We start from the raw sequence: 20,261 nt of genomic DNA, 5'->3' as shown, positions 1-20,261 counted from the left end.
CAGGCTCCAGGCTCTGAGCCATCAGCCCAGAGCCCGACGCGGGGCTCAAACTCACGGACCGCGAGATCGTGACCTGGCTGAAGTCGGACGCTTAACCGACTGCGCCACCCAGGCGCCCCAAATCATTTTTGAGAGAGAGAGAGAGACAGTGTGAGGGTGGGGGGAGGGGCAGAAAGAGAGAGGGAGAGAGAGAATCCTAAGCAGTCTCTGTGCTGGCAGCACAGAGCCCCATGTGGGGCTCAAGCTCACGAAACCGTAAGATCATGACCTGAGCCAAAACCAAGAGTTGGACATTTGACTGACTGAGCCACCCAGGTGCCTCAAAGTTTAATTTTGAGAGAGAGTGAGAGCATGAGAGGGGGAGGGACAGAGAGGTAGGGGAGTGGGGTGGAGAGAGAGATAATATCCCAAGCATGCTCCATACCAGAGCCCAACTCGGGGCTTGAACCCATCAACTGTGATATCATGACCTGAGCTGAAATCAAGAATCACATGCTCAACTGACAGAGCCACCCAGGAGCCCCTGTTTTTGCCATTTTTGTTCAGCGTGGACTGGAGGTTCTTCTAGCAAGGGAAGCTAGGCAAGAAAGGGAAAAGGCATCCAGATTGGAAAGAAGTAAAACTGTCTTTATTTGTGATGACATGATCTTAACATTTAGAAAAATCCTAAAGGTTCCTCATGAGCACTATTAGAACTAAAGTGAGTTCAGCCTAGTTATAAAATGTAATATCAACACACACAAGCCATTTGTCCAAAGCAGTTTAATGGGGAAAAGAATGATCTCTTCCACAAACGGTTGTGGGACAAGTGGAAATCTACATGCAAAGAATGGGGTAGAACAGAGCCCCCTGATCCCCCATAAACAGAATGAACGAAAGACCTAAATGTAAGCTAAAAACAGCTCTCAGAAGAACACATAGGTGAACATTTTTGTGACCTGAAATCGGGCAACAGTTTCTAGATAGGATGCCTGAAGCACAAGCAGCCACAGAAAACCAGACAAGTTGGATTTGATTAAAATTAAACATTTGTGTTTCTTTCATTGGACACCTTCAAGCAAGTGAAAATCAAACAGCGGGCTTGCAAATCGCGTATTGTATCAAGGAGTATATCGAGAATATACGATGAACTGTTGGGGTGCCTGAGGGGCTCAGTCGGTTAAGTGTCTGGCTCTTGGTTCCGGCTCAGGTCATTATTTCTTGAATTGTGAGTTTGAGCCCAGAGTGGGGTTCTGCACTGACTGTGTAGAGTCTGCTTGGGATTCTCTCTTTCCATCTCTCTCTGCCCCTCCCTTACTGGTATTTGCTCTTTCTCTGAAAATAAACTTAAAATAGAATATATAAAAAATTCTTAGTATTTCAATAATAAAAAGGCAAATAACCCAATTTAAAAATGGGCAAAAGATCTGAATGGATATTTCTCCAGAATCCATGTACAAATGGTCAGTGAACATATGAATCACTGGCTGTCAGGAAAACACAAGTCAAAACCTTTAGTAAAGAGATCTCCTTTCATACCCGCTAGGATGGCAATACTCAGTGACAAGTTGTGGTGAGGACGGGGAGAAGTAGAACCTTCACCACATTGCTGGTGCGAGTGTAGACAGTAGGTGGTAGAACTGCTTTGGAAAACCATCTTGGCAGTTGCTTAGAAAGGTTAAACATTGCCACGTGACCCATCATTTCCGCTGAGAAGCATTATTCATCATAGCCAAAATACAGAAATAAGCAAATGTTTATGGGCTGATGAATAAACAAGTGTTGTATTATGTCCATACAGTGGAATGTTATTTGGCACTAAAACGGAGTGGTTTCCTTGCTACAAAATGAGTGAACCTTGAAGGCATGCTAAAACACCACATAGTGTAAGATTCTACTGATGTGAAATATCTAGAATATAGGCAAATCCATAGAAAGTAGACTAGTGGTTACTTAGGGCTGGGGGGAGGTACATGACTAAAAGATACAGTGTTGGGGCACCTGGGTGGCTCAGTCATTTAAGCAGCTGACCTTAGCTCAGGTCATGATCTCATGGTTCGTAAATTCAAGCCCCTGTCTACTGTCGGCACAGAATGCTCTTCAGATCCTCTGTCCCCCTCCCTCTCTGCCCTTCCCCCTGCACGTATGCTTGCTCACTTTTTCCCTCTCACAAATAAATACACGTTAGACAAAAGATACAGTGTTCTTTTTTAGGGTGATGAGAATGTTCTAAAATTGATTATGGGGACAGTTACACAAGTGAATATGCTAAAAAGTGTTGAATTGTACATTTTAAATGGATGATTTGTGTATGAATTTTATCTCAAACTTTTCTCAAGAAAACACTTGTAGAAGTGTACAGATCACAAATTTAGTTCACTGGGGGTGATTAGATTAATTATACTGAACATTGTATAGATAAACAGCATAGTTTCTGTGTTGCTGGATAGTCTATTTTTTTTTCTGTTTAATTGAAACTGAAGGTTGTGGGGTAGCTGGGTAGCTCAGTTAGTAAAATGCCTGGCTCTTGGTTTTGGCTCAGGTCATGATCTCGTGGTTTGTGGGTTCAAACCCCATGTCGGTCTGTGCTGATTTCATGGAGCCTGCTTGGGATTCTCTCTCTTTCTCCCTCTCCTCCCCCACCCCCCCCCCTCTCTCTCTCTCTCTCTCTCTCTCTCTCTCTCTCAAAATAAATAAACTTAAAAAAAGAAACTAAAGATCATGTAATTGATGTTTTGCTTACCTAATTATGAAACATTTATTCTCTGTTGAAATGTTTTGTCTTTTTATGTTTTAGGAATGTTATGTTCATAACTTGCTAAGGATTAGTGTATATTTTCCAACCTTGAGGCATGAAATTCTAGAGCTTGTGATTGAAAAGTTACTCAAGTTGGATGTAAGTATCTGGTAATCTGTTTTTCTCCTTGATTTGCATTTGTTATATATATATAGCAGTACGTGAAGCAATAGTAGCAGCAATGGGGAAGAATCCACATTTCCATCTTTGATTCATTTCTTTGAATGTTTCTTAAACTTGATGGATGTGCTGGTGGTTGTAGACAGTTGCATCTCATGGTTGGGGAACGAGGCATTAATCAGATGGTCATGCCCATGTGAAAGTACAGTCGTGGGGCAGCTGGGTGGCTCAGTCGGTTAAGCGTCCAACTTCAGCTCAGGTCATGATCTCAAGGTTTGTGAGTTTGAGCCCCACGTCGGGTTCCGTGCTGACAGCTCAGAGCCTGGAGCCTGCTTCGGATTTTGTGTCTCCCTCTGTCTCTGCTCCTCCTCTGCTCGTGCTCTGTCTCTGTCTCTCTCATAAATAAACGTTAAAAAACAAAAAAGTACAGTTGCGGGAAATGCTATAAGTGGAATACATGCATCGTTATGTGCTGGAGAACCTGATGTAAGTGAGGGGCTCAGGAAGGCATTCCTAAGGAAGCAGTGTTAAATTCTTTACACTCTTTTTTAAAAAGGCCTGCAGTGGAGTGCAGAGGGAATAAGTGACAGTGGTGGGTTCTGGTGGCATCGGGGAGGAAAGGTGAGAACTGGTCCTGGAGACTGGACCGGAAGTCGAGAGGAAGAGAAAGGTAGCTCTCTGTGGAATAGAGTGTGGCGTGGCCGTCAGTGGTAAGGAGGATGGTCAGGAGGAGGTCGGAAGAGGAAGAGTTCCACATTTGGGTGGATCGGGGTGCAGCTGCGGAGCCAGGGGGAGAATACTCAGCAAGCAGTGGTGGCTGCAGGTAGGGGACTGAGAGCAAACCTGTGCGGTGATGCTGGTTAGGACAGGAGAGAGGGAGTGTGATCGGAAGTGGGCGGGAAACCGGGTACGGATGCCCAGGGAGGATCTGGAAGCAGGCAGGGTTCGCTCAGTAGGGTGAGCTGTGGTTGATGTTTTTAAGTAAGGAGGATGAGCAAAACAAAAGTCCTTGGGTTTGGTGATGAGGAGGTCGTCTGCTGCCGTGTCGCCGGAGGGGGCAGCTGCGTTTCAGGGGAAAGTGTGGGTGGTTGGCAAGTGGGGCTGTCGGAGGCCTCGGTTGAGGGTGTGAGGAAGGGATGAGTGGGGCCGAGGGGAGACTTTAGGGTTGGGAAGACTGGAGGTTTGTGGCCGAGGAGCCGTGAGTGATGGAGGAGAGAGAGGTACTGTGGGGAGAACGAGGCCGCAATGGGGCAGGTCTGGGAGGGGCCGGAGGGTGGGCGGGCCGGTGCACTGCTTCCTGGGAGGTCCACCTGTCTGGCCAACTGCGTACGTAATCTGTAAAGTCTTCTCTCGTACGTACTAACAGAACATTTTAGAGTACGTTTAGAAAGGGGGTCCTGTATGATAGTAAAAAAGGCAGGACTTGAATGGTGTGTTAAACTAGGTATCTGAAGGGGCATATACCAAGATGAATATTCAGTCATTCAAATTTAACTCACGTTTTGTATTTTCCTGCTCAGTTGATTGATGAGATGCTTTTATGTATGACACGTACGTGAATTGTGTGTAGTAAGAGTCGGAATGAATGTTGAATTTGTTGATTTAGACCACACAGCAGTTCCTAATAATTTTGTAGAATTATGTAGTGAAGGGGGTTTGATTTGTAGTCTTGGAAATTACTTCGGGGCCCAGGCCAGTGCATGGGTTTGCACCATACTTGTATATTGAGTCACAGTGCTGGGAAGGGTGCTCAGGTGGACCCTTGAAAGTGTGTAAATCAGGTGGGTTTCCACTTCCCAGGTACTTTCAAGGATTTTATTCTTTTCCACCCCTTTGCTTTAACGTAGGTGAACGCATCCCGGCAAGATATTGAGGATGCCGAAGAAGTAGCTGCTCAGACTGGCGGTGGGACAGATGCCCCAGAAGGACTCTTCAGCATGGTCAGTGCTTCCTAACGAAAGCACATGTGTGCAGGTCTTAATTCCAGGGGGCGGGAGGCAATGGCTAATGGCTCCTCTTCTTCAAGGATTTAGGTTAAAACAGTAGTTCACAGTTCAGCAAACTTGAAAAATGATTCTTTATTATTTTTTTTTTTGAGGGAGAGAGAGTGCAAGTTGGGGAGGGGCAGAGAGAGGGAGAGAGAGAATCCAAAGCAGGCTCCACACTCAGTGCAGAGCCTGACATGGGGGCTCAATCTCACAAACTGTGAGATCATGACCTGAGCCGAGATTAGGAGTTGGACGCTTAACCGACGGAGCCACACAGGCGTCCCAACAGTGATTCTTGAATGAGTAGCTGTTACCATGTTGCGTACTGCCCAGGAGAGTTCGTTTCTTTCCATGGCTGTAAATTTGGGTGTGGTGAAGTATATTTCATTTTTATTCTTAACTTTTGTTCTTCGTACTTTTTTTTTGTTTTTGCAAAGCACGTGTGTTTTCGAGGGAGTGGTAAATAGAAAAGTCCCAGTGTGATTTCTTTATTTTTGAAGTCTGTGCCTTAATGCAGTACTTCTCTGCCTGGGGCAGGGTTCACCGGAGGAGAGCCTGAGCAGAGTTGGGGGGGTGGGAGGGTGGAATTTAGGGACAAAGGGCAGGAGAAGGGACTACAAGGGAGAGTTCCAGCTATAACATGATGACCCCAGGTCCCAGGAGCTCTGGAGCGGGAATGGCGCCATAGACTTGATTCCAGCTTGAAGGCAGGGAGATGGCCTCCTGTGTGACCTGTTGTCAGCCGGTCATTCTGGACAGGGAGGGCAGGAGGGAGTGCGAGGGTGGTCCTCTGGAGAGGCTGTTGGCCACCAGTGCTCACAGCAGCTGGGGCAGGGGTGCCCTGTTCTGGGAGAGGAGCCCTGGGCACCAGTAGTGCCCAGCACAGTGCGTTCCAGGTGCTCGGTGAAAGCTGCAGTGTTGGCACGGCCTTGGTTTGGGTGGGTCTTCGAGATGCAAGTCAGGTGGGGCTCTGAATCTGCTTCTAGTTTGAGTTCCTTGCTTGAGTGGTTCTGAGTTGTACTTCTGGTGGGGAGCTCCTGCCGAGAGGGGACCTGTGTCTTTGCTTTACCTTTTTTGGGGCTCTTGGCTGGTGTGTGACTCTTGATTTTGGGGTCGTGAGTTCGAGCCCCACGTTGAATGTAGCGATTACTTAAATAAATACAACTTAAAAAAGGGAAATGATCATCTCTGAGAACTGTTATTACAGTTTCTAATGTCAGTTTTTCCTTCGTCTTTAAAGGATGAGGACGAAGACCCTGGCGGTGAAACAAAGGCTGACGCACAAAGGCCCGATCGTATGGTGCATCCTGTAGCCGAGCGCCTGGACATCCTGCTGTCTTTGCTTTTGTCCTACATTAAGGACGTCTGCCATGTAGACGGTAACGACGTGCAGTAGTCACAGTAGCTCCTGTGGAACCTGGCAGCGATAGACATCCTGTAAAAATTAGTGTTTTGAGGAGGACAAAAAGAGGGTTTAGAGAGATTAAGTTACCTGGCAGTGTGACATAGCCTGAAAGTGGTGGGACTGGATTCAGGCTCGGCTGTGTTTCTCTTCGAAGCCGCCTGATCCTTTCAGTGACTGTCGCAGTCAAGGGTTAGAGTATGGAGTCTGCTCAGTGTTGGGTGGAGATCGGATCACACTCGAGCTGTTGAAGACACCTAAGGGCGTAGTCCATGTTGGCGCGTGGTGCTTAGTGTCACACGTTAGTTTGGAGACCTTGTGCCGTGTTGGGCCACGTGTCGGTGCTGTAGTGAACCAGTTGGTGCGCTTCTTGCTCTTCTGGAACTTTTCGTTTAGAGGCTTTGCCATCAAAACAGGATTCTTCCATTCATGTGAAGATTCAAGAATGATTCCCAGAATGAATCTGAGTTGACTGTGTTATTTCTTTAATCTTTTGTTGTAAAGGTAATGCAGTTGAGAGAAAATTTGGAAAGGATTAAAGGAAAGGATTTAAAAAGGCAATTTAGTTTTATTTTTTTTAAGTTTTTATTTTTAAAGTTTATTTTGAGAGCGAGACCGTGCACACATGAGTCGGGGATGGGCAGAGCGAGAAAGAGAGAATCCCGAGCAGCCTCCGTGCTGTCAGCGTGGAGTGAGATGTGGGGCTCGAACCCACGAACCGTGACATCATGACCTGAGTTGAAATCCAGAGTCAGATGCCCACCTAGATGTCCCCAAAAATAAAACTTAAATGTTTGCATCTGTACTATTCAGAGAACCATTATTAACATGGTTTGTTTTTTTCTGTTAACTTGTGTGTATTCAGGAGTGTGTTTTTTAGTGGATTTGGGGGTCATGCTATACGCATTGTTTCATAATCTGCCCTTTTCACTTGTTGTGCATTGTCTGAGGCCATTCACTGTTCTTCTAGGTTGCTGTTGATCGTATGGATTTAACTGGTATCATTCCACACCCCCCCACCCCCCCTTTGCCATTATGAATGTGTAATGGACATTCTTGTATATATGTGTCCAGTTACCTGTTGGGTAAGTTCCTAGCAGTAGAATTAGCGGATCAAAGGGCTCCTGTCACATAAATAGAAAATTGCCCTTTAGAAGGGCTTCATATTGGGGCGCCTGCATGGTTCAGTCAGTCTGACTCTTGGTTTTGGCTCAGGTCTTGGTCTCACAGTTCATAAGTTCGAGTTCCGCATTGGGCTCTGTGCTGACGGTACGGAACCTGCTTGGGATCCTCTTTCCTCCCCTTTCTGTCCCCTGCCCCCGCTTGCACATGCTCTCTTTCTCTCTCAAAATACGTAAATAGAACATTTAAAAAAAGGGGGCCTTCATATTTAGGGCATCACAGTAGCGTGTGAGATGAGGTTCTGCTTCATTGTCACTGCTGGATTATTACAGTTAAAAGGAAAATCTGTGCAAAATAAAAATGGCATTTTGTTATAATCGTAGCTTAATGGGTGACGTTCCTTAATGGTATTTTATTTTTAAAAATTTTGGGAAATGAAAGTGGTAGCTTAAAAAAAAGTGTGAAGCTTAAATGGCAAATTTTCTCTCTAGGTAAGGTAGATAACAACAAAACAAAGGATTTATATCGAGATCTGATAACCATCTTTGACAAACTCCTGTTGCCCACTCACGCCTCCTGCCATGTACAGTTTTTCATGTTTTACCTCTGCAGCTTTAAATTGGTGAGTACTGGGGCACCATTAGCTCAGCTTAGTTTATTCTTGCCCATGATTTCCCCTTAAAAACTGGGGTGCAGGGGTAGGGAGGAGAGACACGAAGTGTTTCTTTTCCTTGAGCTCACTTTACCAGTGCCCTTCATAAAATAGCTTGTTCTTTTTTAACATGTGGAAAGAGCTGGAAAGAACAGAGGGCATTGCTGGCTGCTGCCAGCCAGCACCAGCCGGCTCAGCTCTGCCAAGTGCTCTGAAAGGGCCATTCTGCATTTGCTCCACTAGGCGGTGTCCTTCCCCTTAATTGGAGCCTCTGCTATTAAAATCCTCTGGGATATTTAACTGTTGTGTTTTCTCAGTTGATCCTAACTAGCCCCAAACAACTTCTAAACCCAGAATTTTAAATCTTCAGGCTTTGGCTTTTTGTTTTGGAAAAAAATGAAAATACAGAAGATTCTTTCCTTAGAATTCTTTTGTAGCTTCCTAGAACAGTCAGGAGAGTACTGGGCATGGGTAAGAAGGTTAAATTCATTTTGCCCCAAAGTATGTGTTAATAACTTTTGAAAAGAGCTATTTGGGGGGTGTCTGGGTGGCTCAGTCAGTTAAACGTCTGACCTTTGATTTTGGCTCAGGCCATGATCTCATGGTTCATGAGTCCAAGCCCCATGTCGGTCTCCGCGCCGTCAGGGTGGAGCTTCAGATTCTCTCTGTCTGCCTCACCCCCGTGCATGTGTGCGCACTCGCGCGCGCGCTCTCTCTCGCTCTCTCTCTCTCCCCCCCTCCCTCTCCCTCTCTCCCTCCCTCCCTCTAAATAAATAAATAAATAAGTAAATATTTAAATATAGAAAAGAGCTGTTTGGGAGAAGTTGGTGATTGTGTCCTTTGTTAAAAAGAAGCTTAATTAGTCTTTTTTCTGTGATTAGCATAATCAGTCAAACACTGAACTTTGATCTGTGTTTCTGTTTCTGGCTAAGTTCATTATGTTCAGTCAGAGACTGGGAGAATACTTTACACTCTGGAACGTACTGCCACACGGCTCCCACATGAGTGGGGGTTATTGCTGGTTTCTGTTTCTGGCTAACCATCCGAGTCACTTGTGGAGCTTTTAGAACAGGTGGACTCTAGAGCCCTGTCACTGAAACTGTGAAGTGTGGAGAGTTGAGTTTGATGTTCAGCACCTTTTGGGATCTTGTTTAATGCTGGGGAACATTGTTTTTAATAGTATTATCTCCAAGTATTGTACAAATATGAATGATGATAACTGCATATATTATTTAATTGGCAGTGTGAGATACTAGCACTTTCTTCTACTGGTGAGTTAAAAATCTTAGGATTCCAATAGCCAGAATTTCTTAAACATCAAAAAAGTTTAGAGCAATACCTTCTATTTTTATAGGGATTTGCAGAAGCATTTTTGGAGCATCTCTGGAAAAAATTGCAGGATCCAAATAATCCTGCCATCATCAGGCAAGCTGCTGGAAATTATATTGGAAGCTTTTTGGCAAGAGCTAAATTTATTCCTCTTATGTAAGTAACCTAATTTTCAAGTGTTTTTTCATGCCATGCTTTAAAAAGATTATAACATTGTCTTAAATCAGAGAAACCCCTGCCTTTTTTTTTTTTTTTTCTTCTGGTCTGACTTTCAAGTGAGAAAATCTGTTCCTCCACACTATGCAAGATGTTTACATTTCCAAAAGGCAATTTCAGAATAAAATGTCTCCTTTAGATACAAAACCTCATATGGAAAGCTTTTGTCATTTGTTTTGTGTGGTTACACTTGAACACGAAGATCCATCTGTCTTCATGAATATTGTACAGTGTTGTATACTGTTTTAATTCTTTTTATAGGTTTGTCATTTTTCATTTGCATTCTGAATCAATTGTATCTGTTAAAGCTGAAGAAAAAAGTCTTTTAAAGGTAATAGAAATATCTATTTAGGAGGCCAGCTCTAGGCCTGCTTCTTCCAGTGATCCATGAAGATGTCTTTGGGCAAGGATGCTATTAAAAAAACGCATCTCCCAAAACTAAAAGCCATCTGTCCCTCTGTCCTAAATTGTAGGCCATAGAACTTTATCAGAACCTTGTAAGGAGAACCCTGTAGGGAATGGTGGAGTCAGCCAGACCATCTTTCCCTTGTAAGACGTTGGTAAACGTGGCTTATTCCTCGGCCATATTGTCCTGAGAGGGCAGGTGGCCGTCAGAGAAGTCCTTCGGAGTTGATGAGGAGAAACGGTTGTCCATCCCTTGGGACCTCAGGCATCCTTAGGGGCCTGCCTCTCATTCCTCGAAGGTCCGTGCACTCTGCCTTGTAATTGAAAAGCTGCCTTCCTGCTCGCCCGTCCTTTCCTTCCCCTCTGTGCCCCTGGGGAACAGATCAAGAGGCCTATAGATTGACTTCTCTTAGTTTGTGGTGAGAGCCAGTTGTGTGCTGTTTTGTAAGTCACTCGTGTGTTTTTTTGTCACTCTTGTGTTTCTATGAAACAAGTGAAGTTGACTCGAATTTTTCTTTTCTCTAGTACTGTAAAATCATGCCTAGATCTTTTGGTTAACTGGCTGCACATGTACCTTAATAACCAGGATTCGGGAACAAAGGCCTTTTGTGATGTTGCTCTCCATGGACCATTTTATTCAGCCTGCCAAGCTGTGTTCTACACTTTTGTTTTTAGACACAAGCAGCTTTTAAGTGGAAACCTCAAAGAAGGTCAGTGATGTGGGATTGATGGATGTGAACTGGCTTTTCCTTGACTGCTAGTCGCCCTTTAGGATGGAGGGTTTGATGAAAACAGTGGAGTCAGAATGCACTCAGACTTGTGCCCATAATTTCAAGCAGCCCTTAGGGGCCCCTAAAGCCCTTTAAGCGCCCTCCTTAACAGTGGATGGGTTTGCGTGTGCACCCGTGTTTTTAGAGTGATTGTGACCCACCAAGGGGCTCTTCTTCAGAGGTGATGCCTGGAGCAGCGCTTCCTGCCTGTCACTTTGATTGGCAGCGAAGGGCGGGCGTCCCGGGGGACCTAGGCACATGCAGGATATTGTTTGGCAGGGTTAGAAGTGAAAACCAGGGGCGCCTGGGTGGCGCAGTCGGTTAAGCGTCCGACTTCAGCCAGGTCACGATCTCGCGGTCCGTGAGTTCGAGCCCCGCGTCGGGCTCTGGGCTGATGGCTCAGAGCCTGGAGCCTGTTTCCGATTCTGTGTCTCCCTCTCTCTCTGCCCCTCGCCCGTTCATGCTCTGTCTCTCTCTGTCCCAAAAATAAATAAACGTTGAAAAAAAAAAAATTTAGAAGTGAAAACCAGATGAGTAGGAATCTGAAGCTTGTGGTCCTAACGGTTATGCTGCTTTATCTAAGGACTTCAGCCTTAATCTTCCAGGTTTCACTCTTGCTAATTTCTCAGAGTTGTGCAGAGTTTAAATCTGCCCGATGAAGCTTGTATATTAGGTTAGTGTAACAAGAACAACGCCAGTGAAGTGAGTTTATTTATGTATTTATTTATTTTTAAAATTTTTTTTTTAACGTTTATTTATTTTTGAGACAGAGAGAGACAGAGCATGAACGGGGGAGGGTCAGAGAGAGAGGGAGACACAGAATCTGAAACAGGCTCCAGGCTCTGAGCGGTCAGCACAGAGCCCGATGCGGGGCTCGAACTCACGGAGTGTGAGATCGTGACCTGAGCCGAAGTCGGCCGCCCAACCGACTGAGCCACCCAGGCGCCCCCAGTGAAGTGAGTTTAAATGTGTTTGTTTATTTGTGTGAAAAATTCAAATGGATGAATAGGCCGTTTTCTCTAAACCAGATTTTCTCAATCTCTGACATTTGGGGCTGGATAACCCTTTGCTGTATGGGCTACGTCCTTTGCACTGTAGGAAGCTTAGCATCCCCTCCTTGCTCTGTTGTGGCAGCTAAAACCCTCCAGAACCTGCCACGTGTCCTCTTGGGGGCATAGCTGCTTTGAGTTGAGAACCACAGCTCTAAACTGACACTTGTGTGTGTTGCATTGTATGGATTTACTCATATCCTGTCACTTTTGAAAAGATGTGGGGGTTAAAATTAGTTGTATAAACCAGGAGTAGGATAAGGGTTTTAAGTTTTTTCTTTTTTTTTTTTTTTTTTTTTTTTTATGTATAAATAAATGGTAAGAGTCTTGGTAAAGAGGATGTATTTCTTGTAAGCCATGACATTATCCCATTTTTAGTCATTTTTATCAAAATACACATCACAGATGGGGAGAGCCTTACTGGCTCAGCTGGAAGAACATGCAACTCTTGATCTCAGGGTCGTGAATTTGAGTCCTGTGCTGGGTGTAGATGTCATTTAAATAAAGAAACCTTAAAAACAAACCATCCAAGAATCTCCTAAAAATATATACTTAAGTACAAGTGGGTTTGCTTGCCTTTTGAAATCAGTATGGTGTCTTTCTCTTACTGACATAGGAGAGAATTAATAGTTCCTAGTTCCCAGAGGGCAGTTTCTCATTCTTACTCTACCTCCCTGGTTTCCTTGTAAAAAAAAAACCCAGAGCAGCACCTGAAGTACGAGCAGCTGTCCCCCCTTGGGTGGGACGCTCCACCGCATTGATGCTTTCAGCCGCGCGGGTCCTGCTGTCCGTTGGCTGTTGTCAGGTCGGCATGTGTGTCTGTCTGGGGATGGCAGGAAGGAGGAGTTTCAGGTGGTTCGGTCCTGAACCTCTCAGGACGGAGCCTCCTTTTGTTACCTCCAGTTTGTAGCAATTTCATGATTAACTGAAATCAGATCACAGTGTTTTTTTCTCTGTAAACTCAACATGTGCTGAGCTTATGCGTATCTGAATCCCAAATTGTCATGTAAGTTAATAGCCCACTAGGGATGTATGATTACCTCCTGGGTTTTTGAAAGAATACCCTGTTTTCTTTAGAAGAGGTGACCTAGTCCTAAGCAAGCGTGGTGACCTTCTCTTAGGCTCTTTGTTGTATGACCATATGGACCTGTATTTAAAGCATTTCTGCAAGTAGCTCTGTGAAAAATTAAAAAAAAAATTTTTTTAATGTTTATTTATTTTTGAGGGAGCAAGACAGAGCACGAGTGTGGAAGGGACAGAGAGAGAGAGGGAGGCACAGAATCTGAAACAGCTCTGCTGAGCTGTCAGCAGAGACCCCGATGCGAGGCTTGAACTCGGAAACTGCGAGGTCATGACCTGAGCTGAAGTCGGTTGCTTAACTGACTGATCCACCCAGATGCCCCTCGTGAGAAGTTTTTTTAAAGTGTGAAATCTGTGCTGCTTAAAGATACTTGGGCTGTTATGTTTGTACTTTTTAAAAATGTTTTGTTTTTTAATCAAAGGTTTGACATACCTTCAGAGTCTAAATTTTGAACGTATAGTGATGAGTCAGCTAAATCCCCTGAAGATTTGTCTGCCTTCGGTAGTTAACTTTTTTGCTGCAATCACAAGGTAAGTTATTAATACTTTATTGGTGGGAATTATTTAAAAACAACTTTATATTAATACTTTAAAGTTCATTAAGTTTCTGTGAAATTATTCAGTCAAATTAATGACCATAAAACATGTAAAAGCCAGTAATGCAGTACTTACAGGGAACGCTGCAGTTAGGATTTTGTTCTTACTTTGGTGGTAATGGAAATTGCTCCTGCTTTTGTTCAAAGACCGTAACTCAGCAGAAGCCTCGGCACTTTGAAACGAGTGAGGCAGCCAGTAAGCTGAGAGTTACAGACCGAAGATGTTTATTAGAGGAAGGAAAATAGAGTGGACGCGAGAGGGATGTGCCACAGTAGGAGGCGGGCTGGTGCAGGACTGTTCTGTCGGGCCTGGGGCTCCGGCTCGCGCACGCTCGGAAGCCCTTCACATGGAGCTCGCTGCGTCCTCACAGTCCCGGGACTGATGTGGTAAGGCCCTGTTTAAGAACAGGGAGGTGGAGGCCCGGAGAGCGGGAATGACCCGTGAGACACAGTGGCTCGACTGTGTCAGAGCCAACATTCGAGTGCGGGCAGCCTGGCTCTCCCCGAGTTAGTCTGCTTGGCGCACACAGCGAGTTGGCGACGGGATACTCAGGGTAGGGTCATAGCTTAAAATCTTCAACGCACAAGAGTCTGTTCTATTAGACAAAGATTCCATCCCTTGTTCCCCTTTAGACCGCTTGCTGCTCTTAATCGGTAACCTTAATTTTCATTTGCTGGCCATCAAGTTCAAGGTACCGTGTCTCTCCTGAGATCTCAGAAATGGTAACAGAGTCAAGGAAAGGAATAAACAACAAGCAAGAGCATTCGGCAGGTGAAGGGTCCCGGCACACTGCAGGGAGATGGGAAGCAGCAGACTTGAGTGAAGCGGGGCAGGTGGCCGAGAACGTTCCTGGGCTGGGACTAGAGGGCTTGGGTTGGCAAGTGGACTGTCCGGCAGGCTGTCGGCGCGGGGTGGGGCGGCAGGCTTGCTCGGGGTGAGATGTGAGGTCGAGAGCTAAGAGCAAGAGGTGGAATTCTTGTGTCGTTCTGTGCCCGTTGCTTTCGCTTAGTGGTTTTGAGATACACACCGACCCGTACAACTGCATTTGGACTTTAATTGCTGTGTCATGTTCCGTTAATTTTTTTTTAGTTGATCCTTTGTTGGGGTTTAAGTTGTTAGTTTTTTCAGAATTGGGAACAGCAGCTTAGGGGCGACGTTGTAGGTAAACCAGTACAGTTCTCGTGGCTTCAGTAGCCAGGTCTCTCCCTCAGCAGCCGCTATCCTGTCCGTAAGTCCTGAACCCCTTTATTCTCTTACAAACGGCAAAAAGAGGCCACTTCGGTAATTCTGCAGACTCTAAGAGTCCCACCGTGAACACATTCATGTTTAGTGAGTCATGCCTATTAATAATCTCAGCCCGCTCTATCGTTCTCAAGGTGATAGCCACACTTTTCTTTCTCCTTATTCTTTATTTTTTTTTAATTTCTTTTTCAACGTTTATTTATTTTTGGGACAGAGAGAGACAGAGCATGAACGGGGGAGGGGCAGAGAGAGAGAGAGGGAGACACAGAATCGGAAACAGGCTCCAGGCTCCGAGCCATCAGCCCAGAGCCCGACGCGGGGCTCGAACTCCCGGACCGCGAGATCGTGACCTGGCTGAAGTCGGACGCTTAACCGACTGCGCCACCCAGGCGCCCCGTCTTTCTCCTTATTATTAACACGCTTCTAAATAGTAGACCCGGAAAGCTGTACCCTAAAAGCATTGCTTTCTGTTTTGTGTTGTCTTTTCTTGCACTTAATACGTTTGACAGTATCCGCGTGGTTAGAACAGGTGTCGCACACAACAGGCACGTCCGTGCAGTCATTCCACCATCCATCGTGTTAACGCCGCCCGTCTGTGTTTTGGTTTTGTGGTTCTGCAGTAAATACCAGCTGGTCTTCTGCTACACGATCATTGAGAGGAACAATCGCCAGATGCTCCCAGTTATTAGAAGTACAGCCGGAGGGGACTCCGTGCGAACCTGCACGAACCCACTCGACACCTTCTTCCCCTTCGATCCTTGTGTGCTTAAGAGGTGGGTGCTCTTAGTCCCCCTGTCGGGTGGTGAATTTACGTGTGGTGTCTATTGGCTTTTCCCACGAGTGGGGTTTCCTGGTCATCGAGTGGCCATTCGTGTCTGTGTATCGGCAACTCACGGTCTCCAGGCACGTGTTTCACGGACCCCGAGTAGGGAATACCCGTTAGACGCTGCCGCCTGCTCTGAGCACACTGGGCGGGGCTGATCTTTAGCTCAGGAAGAACCCTGGATTGACACCAAAGGTCTTGTGATTTATTTTTTGTTTTTCTTTAAACCTGTTGGTTTAAACATAAAAGGGGATGGGGCTAGAAGAGCCTGGATGGGGAGGATGCTGCCCTTTCGTGGTTCATAATGTTCTGCCTAGCGACTTGTTCTTTCCTCTGGAGACCACATTCCACGCTGTTGGAAAGGTCATCAACAGCCATGTAATTTATCTGGATGGGTAATTCAGAAAACCCACCGAGCCAGTCTTAACTTTGCACTTGTATAAGGAAGGAGGACTTTCGCTTATGGTACAGTTTCTAACTAGCAACACGATTCAGGGTCATCTGGTCCCTCGAGTCTTGGTTGACTGAAAACCAGGTGGGTCTTTTTTCCCAGACTAATTTTTAGTAGATTTACTGTAGGGATATACAAAAAATGAAGTTTCAGAGGAATATCACTTTGTTTTCATTTGGACATATTCTAACTCATTGTCAGGCTTTGCATAGTTGAGGAATAATTTCACTTGACGATAAAAAGATGAGACATTAGTTTAATACTCCCATCTGAGTGGGGGAAGTCTTATCAAGAAGGAGCCACATCATTTACAGTACTGACATGCAGGATTTTGACACAGCGATTATTTGAACCACAGTTTTTATTTTGGGTAGTGGATCCTGTGAGAGAAGGGCTCTAGACATGTCTGACTGTCGCAGTAGCATTGAACTTGATTTTGAGATGTGATCTCTGTCGACAGGTCGAAGAAATTCATTGATCCTATTTATCAGATCTGGGAAAACATGAGTGCAGAGGAGCTTCAAGAGTTTACGAAACCTGTCAGAAAGGTACGCTTGTGACTTGGCACCCCGGCTGGGAGTGTCCTTGGTGGACACGGATGACAGTCACGTAGTAATTAGAAGTGTCACACTTAAAGACTGCATTTTGTTCCTTTTGCTTTTACAAAATTCCAAGCTCACGGTATGTTCTTATGAAAAGGGTTTTTGTTTTTTTGATGAATTGTTTAAACTAGATACTTCGCAGGGTACCTGGGTGGCTCAGCCAATTAAGTGTCCAGCTTTTGTTTGTTTGTTTGTTTATTTTGAGAGAAAGACAGGGCACACACAAGTGGGGAAGAGGCACAGAGAGAGGAGAGAGAGAATCCCAAGCAGGTTCCACGCTGTCAGCAGATCCTGACACGGGGCTCGAGCTCACAAACTGTGAGATCGTGACCTGAGCCGAAGCCAAGAGTCTGACGCTTAACCAACAGAGAGTCACCAGGTGCCCCAAGCATCTGACTTCTTGAATTTGGCTCCGGTCATGATCTCAGGGTTGTGAGATTGAGCCCCACATTGGGTTCTGCACTACAGCACGAAGCCTGCTTGGAATTCTCTCTCTCCACCTCCCCCCTCTGCTCTTCCCCCGCTCACGTGTTGTTTTCCTCTCCTCAAAAATAAACAAAATTAAAAAAACAGAACCAAAAACTAGATACTTTGTAAGCTGACTTTGGGAAGTGAAGGTTAATTAAAAGTCAGCTCAACATATTACAATTTTTTTTTATTATTTATTTTTATTTTTAAGTTTATCCTGAGAGAGGGAGAGAGACTACAAAGAGCAGAGGGAGACAGAGGGGGGGAGAGAATTCCAAGCAGGCTCCGTACTGCCGGCACAGAGCCCAATGTGGGCTTGAACCCACAAACCTTGAGATCATGACCTGAGCCGAAGCCAGGAGCTGGATGCTGAACCAACTGAGCCACCCAGGCGCCCCTCAACAAGTTAGGATCTTTATTACATGGTCATTACCACCAAATAACAATCTCAGATTTACTTACGTCTCTTTTTTCATAAGTAATCATTGGAAAACTCTTTTTTCCTTTATATTTTGCTTTGGGGGTGGTCATTAATTCACTCATTTACACTGTTAGATACAAGGGGGATGACACTGAGTGAGAAAGACAGGTCATTGCCGTCTGCTCTCATTGAGCTTAAAATCTGTTTAAAAAATTGGACTTTAAACAAGTAGTCCCATGTGATCAGCAGTTGTGTGGGCGGTTGGGGATGAAGTGTGCCTCGGAGTAAATTTTCAAAATTAAGACATTCTTGGGGCACCTGGGTGGCTCAGTTGGCTAAGTGTCTGGCTCTTGATCTCAGCTCGGGTCATGATCTTGGGGTTGTGGGGTCAAGCCCCGTGTTGGGCCCCATGCCGGGCAGGCGTGAAGCCTACTTAAAAAAAAAAACCAAAAAACCAAAAACTATTTCCTCTACCTTCATCTTTCATCTTTCCAGAAGCGGCACATTCCTGAAAGACATTCTCGAAAGCTTTGCACACCGCCACTGGTGGTCTGACCGGTAATCTCTTGTCCTTGTACAGCAGGTGGTGGAGGATGAAGATGATGACTTTTTGAAAGGTGAAGTTGGCGTGGCCCCGAGCTCCTTTGACCCGCATTTCCGAAGTCCCTCAAGCAGTGTGGGCTCCCCTCCTGTGTTCTACCTGCCAGACCAGTCCCCTGTGACCACGAGGATTTGTGATTGAGACTGAGACCAGCGTCTCTCCCCACGGTGCCCTTCGGTACCAGGGCTCATCCTGTTTGAACCAGAGCGAGTATCTGCCTCAGGCATCTTACTTGCAAGGTAGACGTACTCTGGTGTCTGAACAGACGTGCTGTTTTGGTTTTTTTTTTCCTTTTTGTTTTTTGCTCCTGTGCAAACAAAAGAAAAGACGGAGTATCATGTGCAATATTTTAGAAAAGAGTTGATGATCAGTGTTGAAGGCTTGACTTGTGTGGTGGGTGTATATTTTATTTCTGTTATAGCTTTCTGGCATCGTTGTGAAATTTCTGATCTGGGCAGTGGCCTGTTTTAGCGGGATGGCACATAGGTTTGGTCTGAGCCATAATCACAGGACTTTGTTGATCCAGTTTATTTTCAGTGAACAAGATCCTCTAGGAGACTATTCCACATCTTTAAAATGATTTTACTTTGGGTACAGTGTTGACCCTCACCTGGAACTGTATTTGTGTGTTGGGATTTCACTGGGATGCGGAGGGGGCGGGAGGAAAGTGGGAAGGTGGCCCGAGCCGGTCCCTGACGCTAGAAGCCGGAGCTGGCACTGAAGGTCTCCAGGGATTGTCAGAGGCCGAGGAAGTCCCCGAGGAAAGACATGCAGGATTTAGGGAAGCGGAAGCAGACAAGTCATACGCTCGTGAGTGGAAGAATGGAGTTAAAAGAACAACAGAGTTCCGGGTAAATGAAATTCCCATACACTGAGAGTGGAGTTGGACTTTTATAAAACACAGCACATGATTTTACCATGAGGCTCCCAGGAGGGTGGTTAGGACTGGGAGTGCTTGCTTGTAGTGGAATGTTACTTGTTTTTTTTTTGTTGTTGTTTGTTTGTTTTTTTTTAACTAGAATCAGTTTGGTCATTTTGAGAGTTTCTTTGTTCTGATGGAGCAGGGGAGAGGAGCCTGGGTTCTTTGGTGGAATGGTTTTGCTAGCGACAACAGCCAAGGTTATAGTTGCAGCCTCCGTTTGCCAGCTGATGTATCATGGAGTTCAGCTCGGTGAAATCCTCCTTGGGGGAGACTCTTTTTGTACTTTTATAACTAAACACTGAGAGAGAGGAGTCTAATAAACACCCTCACTTCGTAGCACGTGTGTGTGAGCGCACGGCTGGGCTCATTCTGTGGCTCATGCGTATTTTAGCTTCATTCCTTGTGTGTGTACTTTTGTGTTACTTGTGAAAATGGACATCTCTAAACATATTTATTTTTTGCCACTTTTCCTATTATTTAAAAGCAAGCAATATTTTCTCGATCGCAAATATTTTGTAATGAAATACTTTCTCTTTCCTAGGGCTTTGTATGCTCTTGTATAATTATGATGGTGATGTAGAGTAAATACGCTTTTGGAAAACAAATTTTTATTGGTTTAAAAAGTTTTGGATATTGGTGATTTTCTTTTGGTGACTTGGTGGACAGTCATCGGAGAACCTTTAGGTTCTCTGGTTTTTTAACTGCTGGCTAAAGGGGGGGGTGGGTGGGGTTTTTGTGACCTGGATGAAACGGGTCCATGAAATGTGTCCATAGAAATTAACGGTAAGTGGAGTGGGCCTTTGTGGGTTGAGAAGTTTTAGTGTAGAAGGGTATCTTTACAAGTAAGTCCGCTTAATGTCAGAAGAGTTTGAGGAAAAAAAACATTGTGAACATAGAACAATGATATGGTTAATCTGGATGTTTTGTTCTTATACCAGTAATGGAGTAAAGGGAGGTACCCCAATAAAGAGGCTTCTCAAACAGATGTTTTGATTTCTTTGGTTTGTACTGGCGAACATGAAAGCTGTCAGGAAACTGCAGCTAACACATCACACGGTTTTTAAAGAGGCGGGAATACTGCCAGAGCAGTACAGGGGACAGCTAGGGAGTAAGGGACACGCTGGTAATGAGAAGGACTGGCTAAGGTGTCAGTGACTCCGTGAGCACGCCTAGCCACGAGGGCCGCCGCGGCTTGACCTGTTCCGGGAAAACAGACGCTTCAAAA

At 45.2% G+C, this 20,261-nt stretch overlaps 1 protein-coding gene across 2 annotated transcripts in view; it reads left to right on the top strand.

Moving 5' to 3' along the window:
* Nucleotides 1-20,021, top strand: part of RRN3 (RNA polymerase I transcription factor RRN3) — a 32,192-nt gene extending 12,171 nt beyond the window's left edge. The window contains exons 9-18 of one of the 2 annotated variants that reach the window (XM_040458983.1): nt 2,777-2,875; nt 4,744-4,836; nt 6,125-6,263; nt 7,900-8,030; nt 9,415-9,545; nt 10,536-10,720; nt 13,332-13,440; nt 15,369-15,521; nt 16,483-16,570; nt 18,097-20,021. In XM_040458983.1, coding sequence (XP_040314917.1) covers nt 2,777-2,875; nt 4,744-4,836; nt 6,125-6,263; nt 7,900-8,030; nt 9,415-9,545; nt 10,536-10,720; nt 13,332-13,440; nt 15,369-15,521; nt 16,483-16,570; nt 18,097-18,255 — 1,287 coding nt within the window. In that variant the 3' untranslated portion in view covers nt 18,256-20,021. Of the gene's footprint in view, nt 1-2,776; nt 2,876-4,743; nt 4,837-6,124; nt 6,264-7,899; nt 8,031-9,414; nt 9,546-10,535; nt 10,721-13,331; nt 13,441-15,368; nt 15,522-16,482; nt 16,571-18,093 lie in introns of both variants that reach the window. The other variant, XM_040458982.1, reaches the window with a different exon arrangement.
* The last annotated feature ends 240 nt before the right edge of the window (nt 20,022-20,261 follow it).

This window comes from Herpailurus yagouaroundi, unplaced genomic scaffold (assembly GCF_014898765.1).
Source record: "Herpailurus yagouaroundi ecotype Mexico unplaced genomic scaffold, PumYag 222, whole genome shotgun sequence".
Lineage (NCBI taxonomy): Eukaryota > Metazoa > Chordata > Mammalia > Carnivora > Felidae > Herpailurus > Herpailurus yagouaroundi.
The sequence above is the reverse complement of the archived record's forward strand: the minus strand, read 5'-3'. Positions and strand labels throughout refer to the sequence as shown.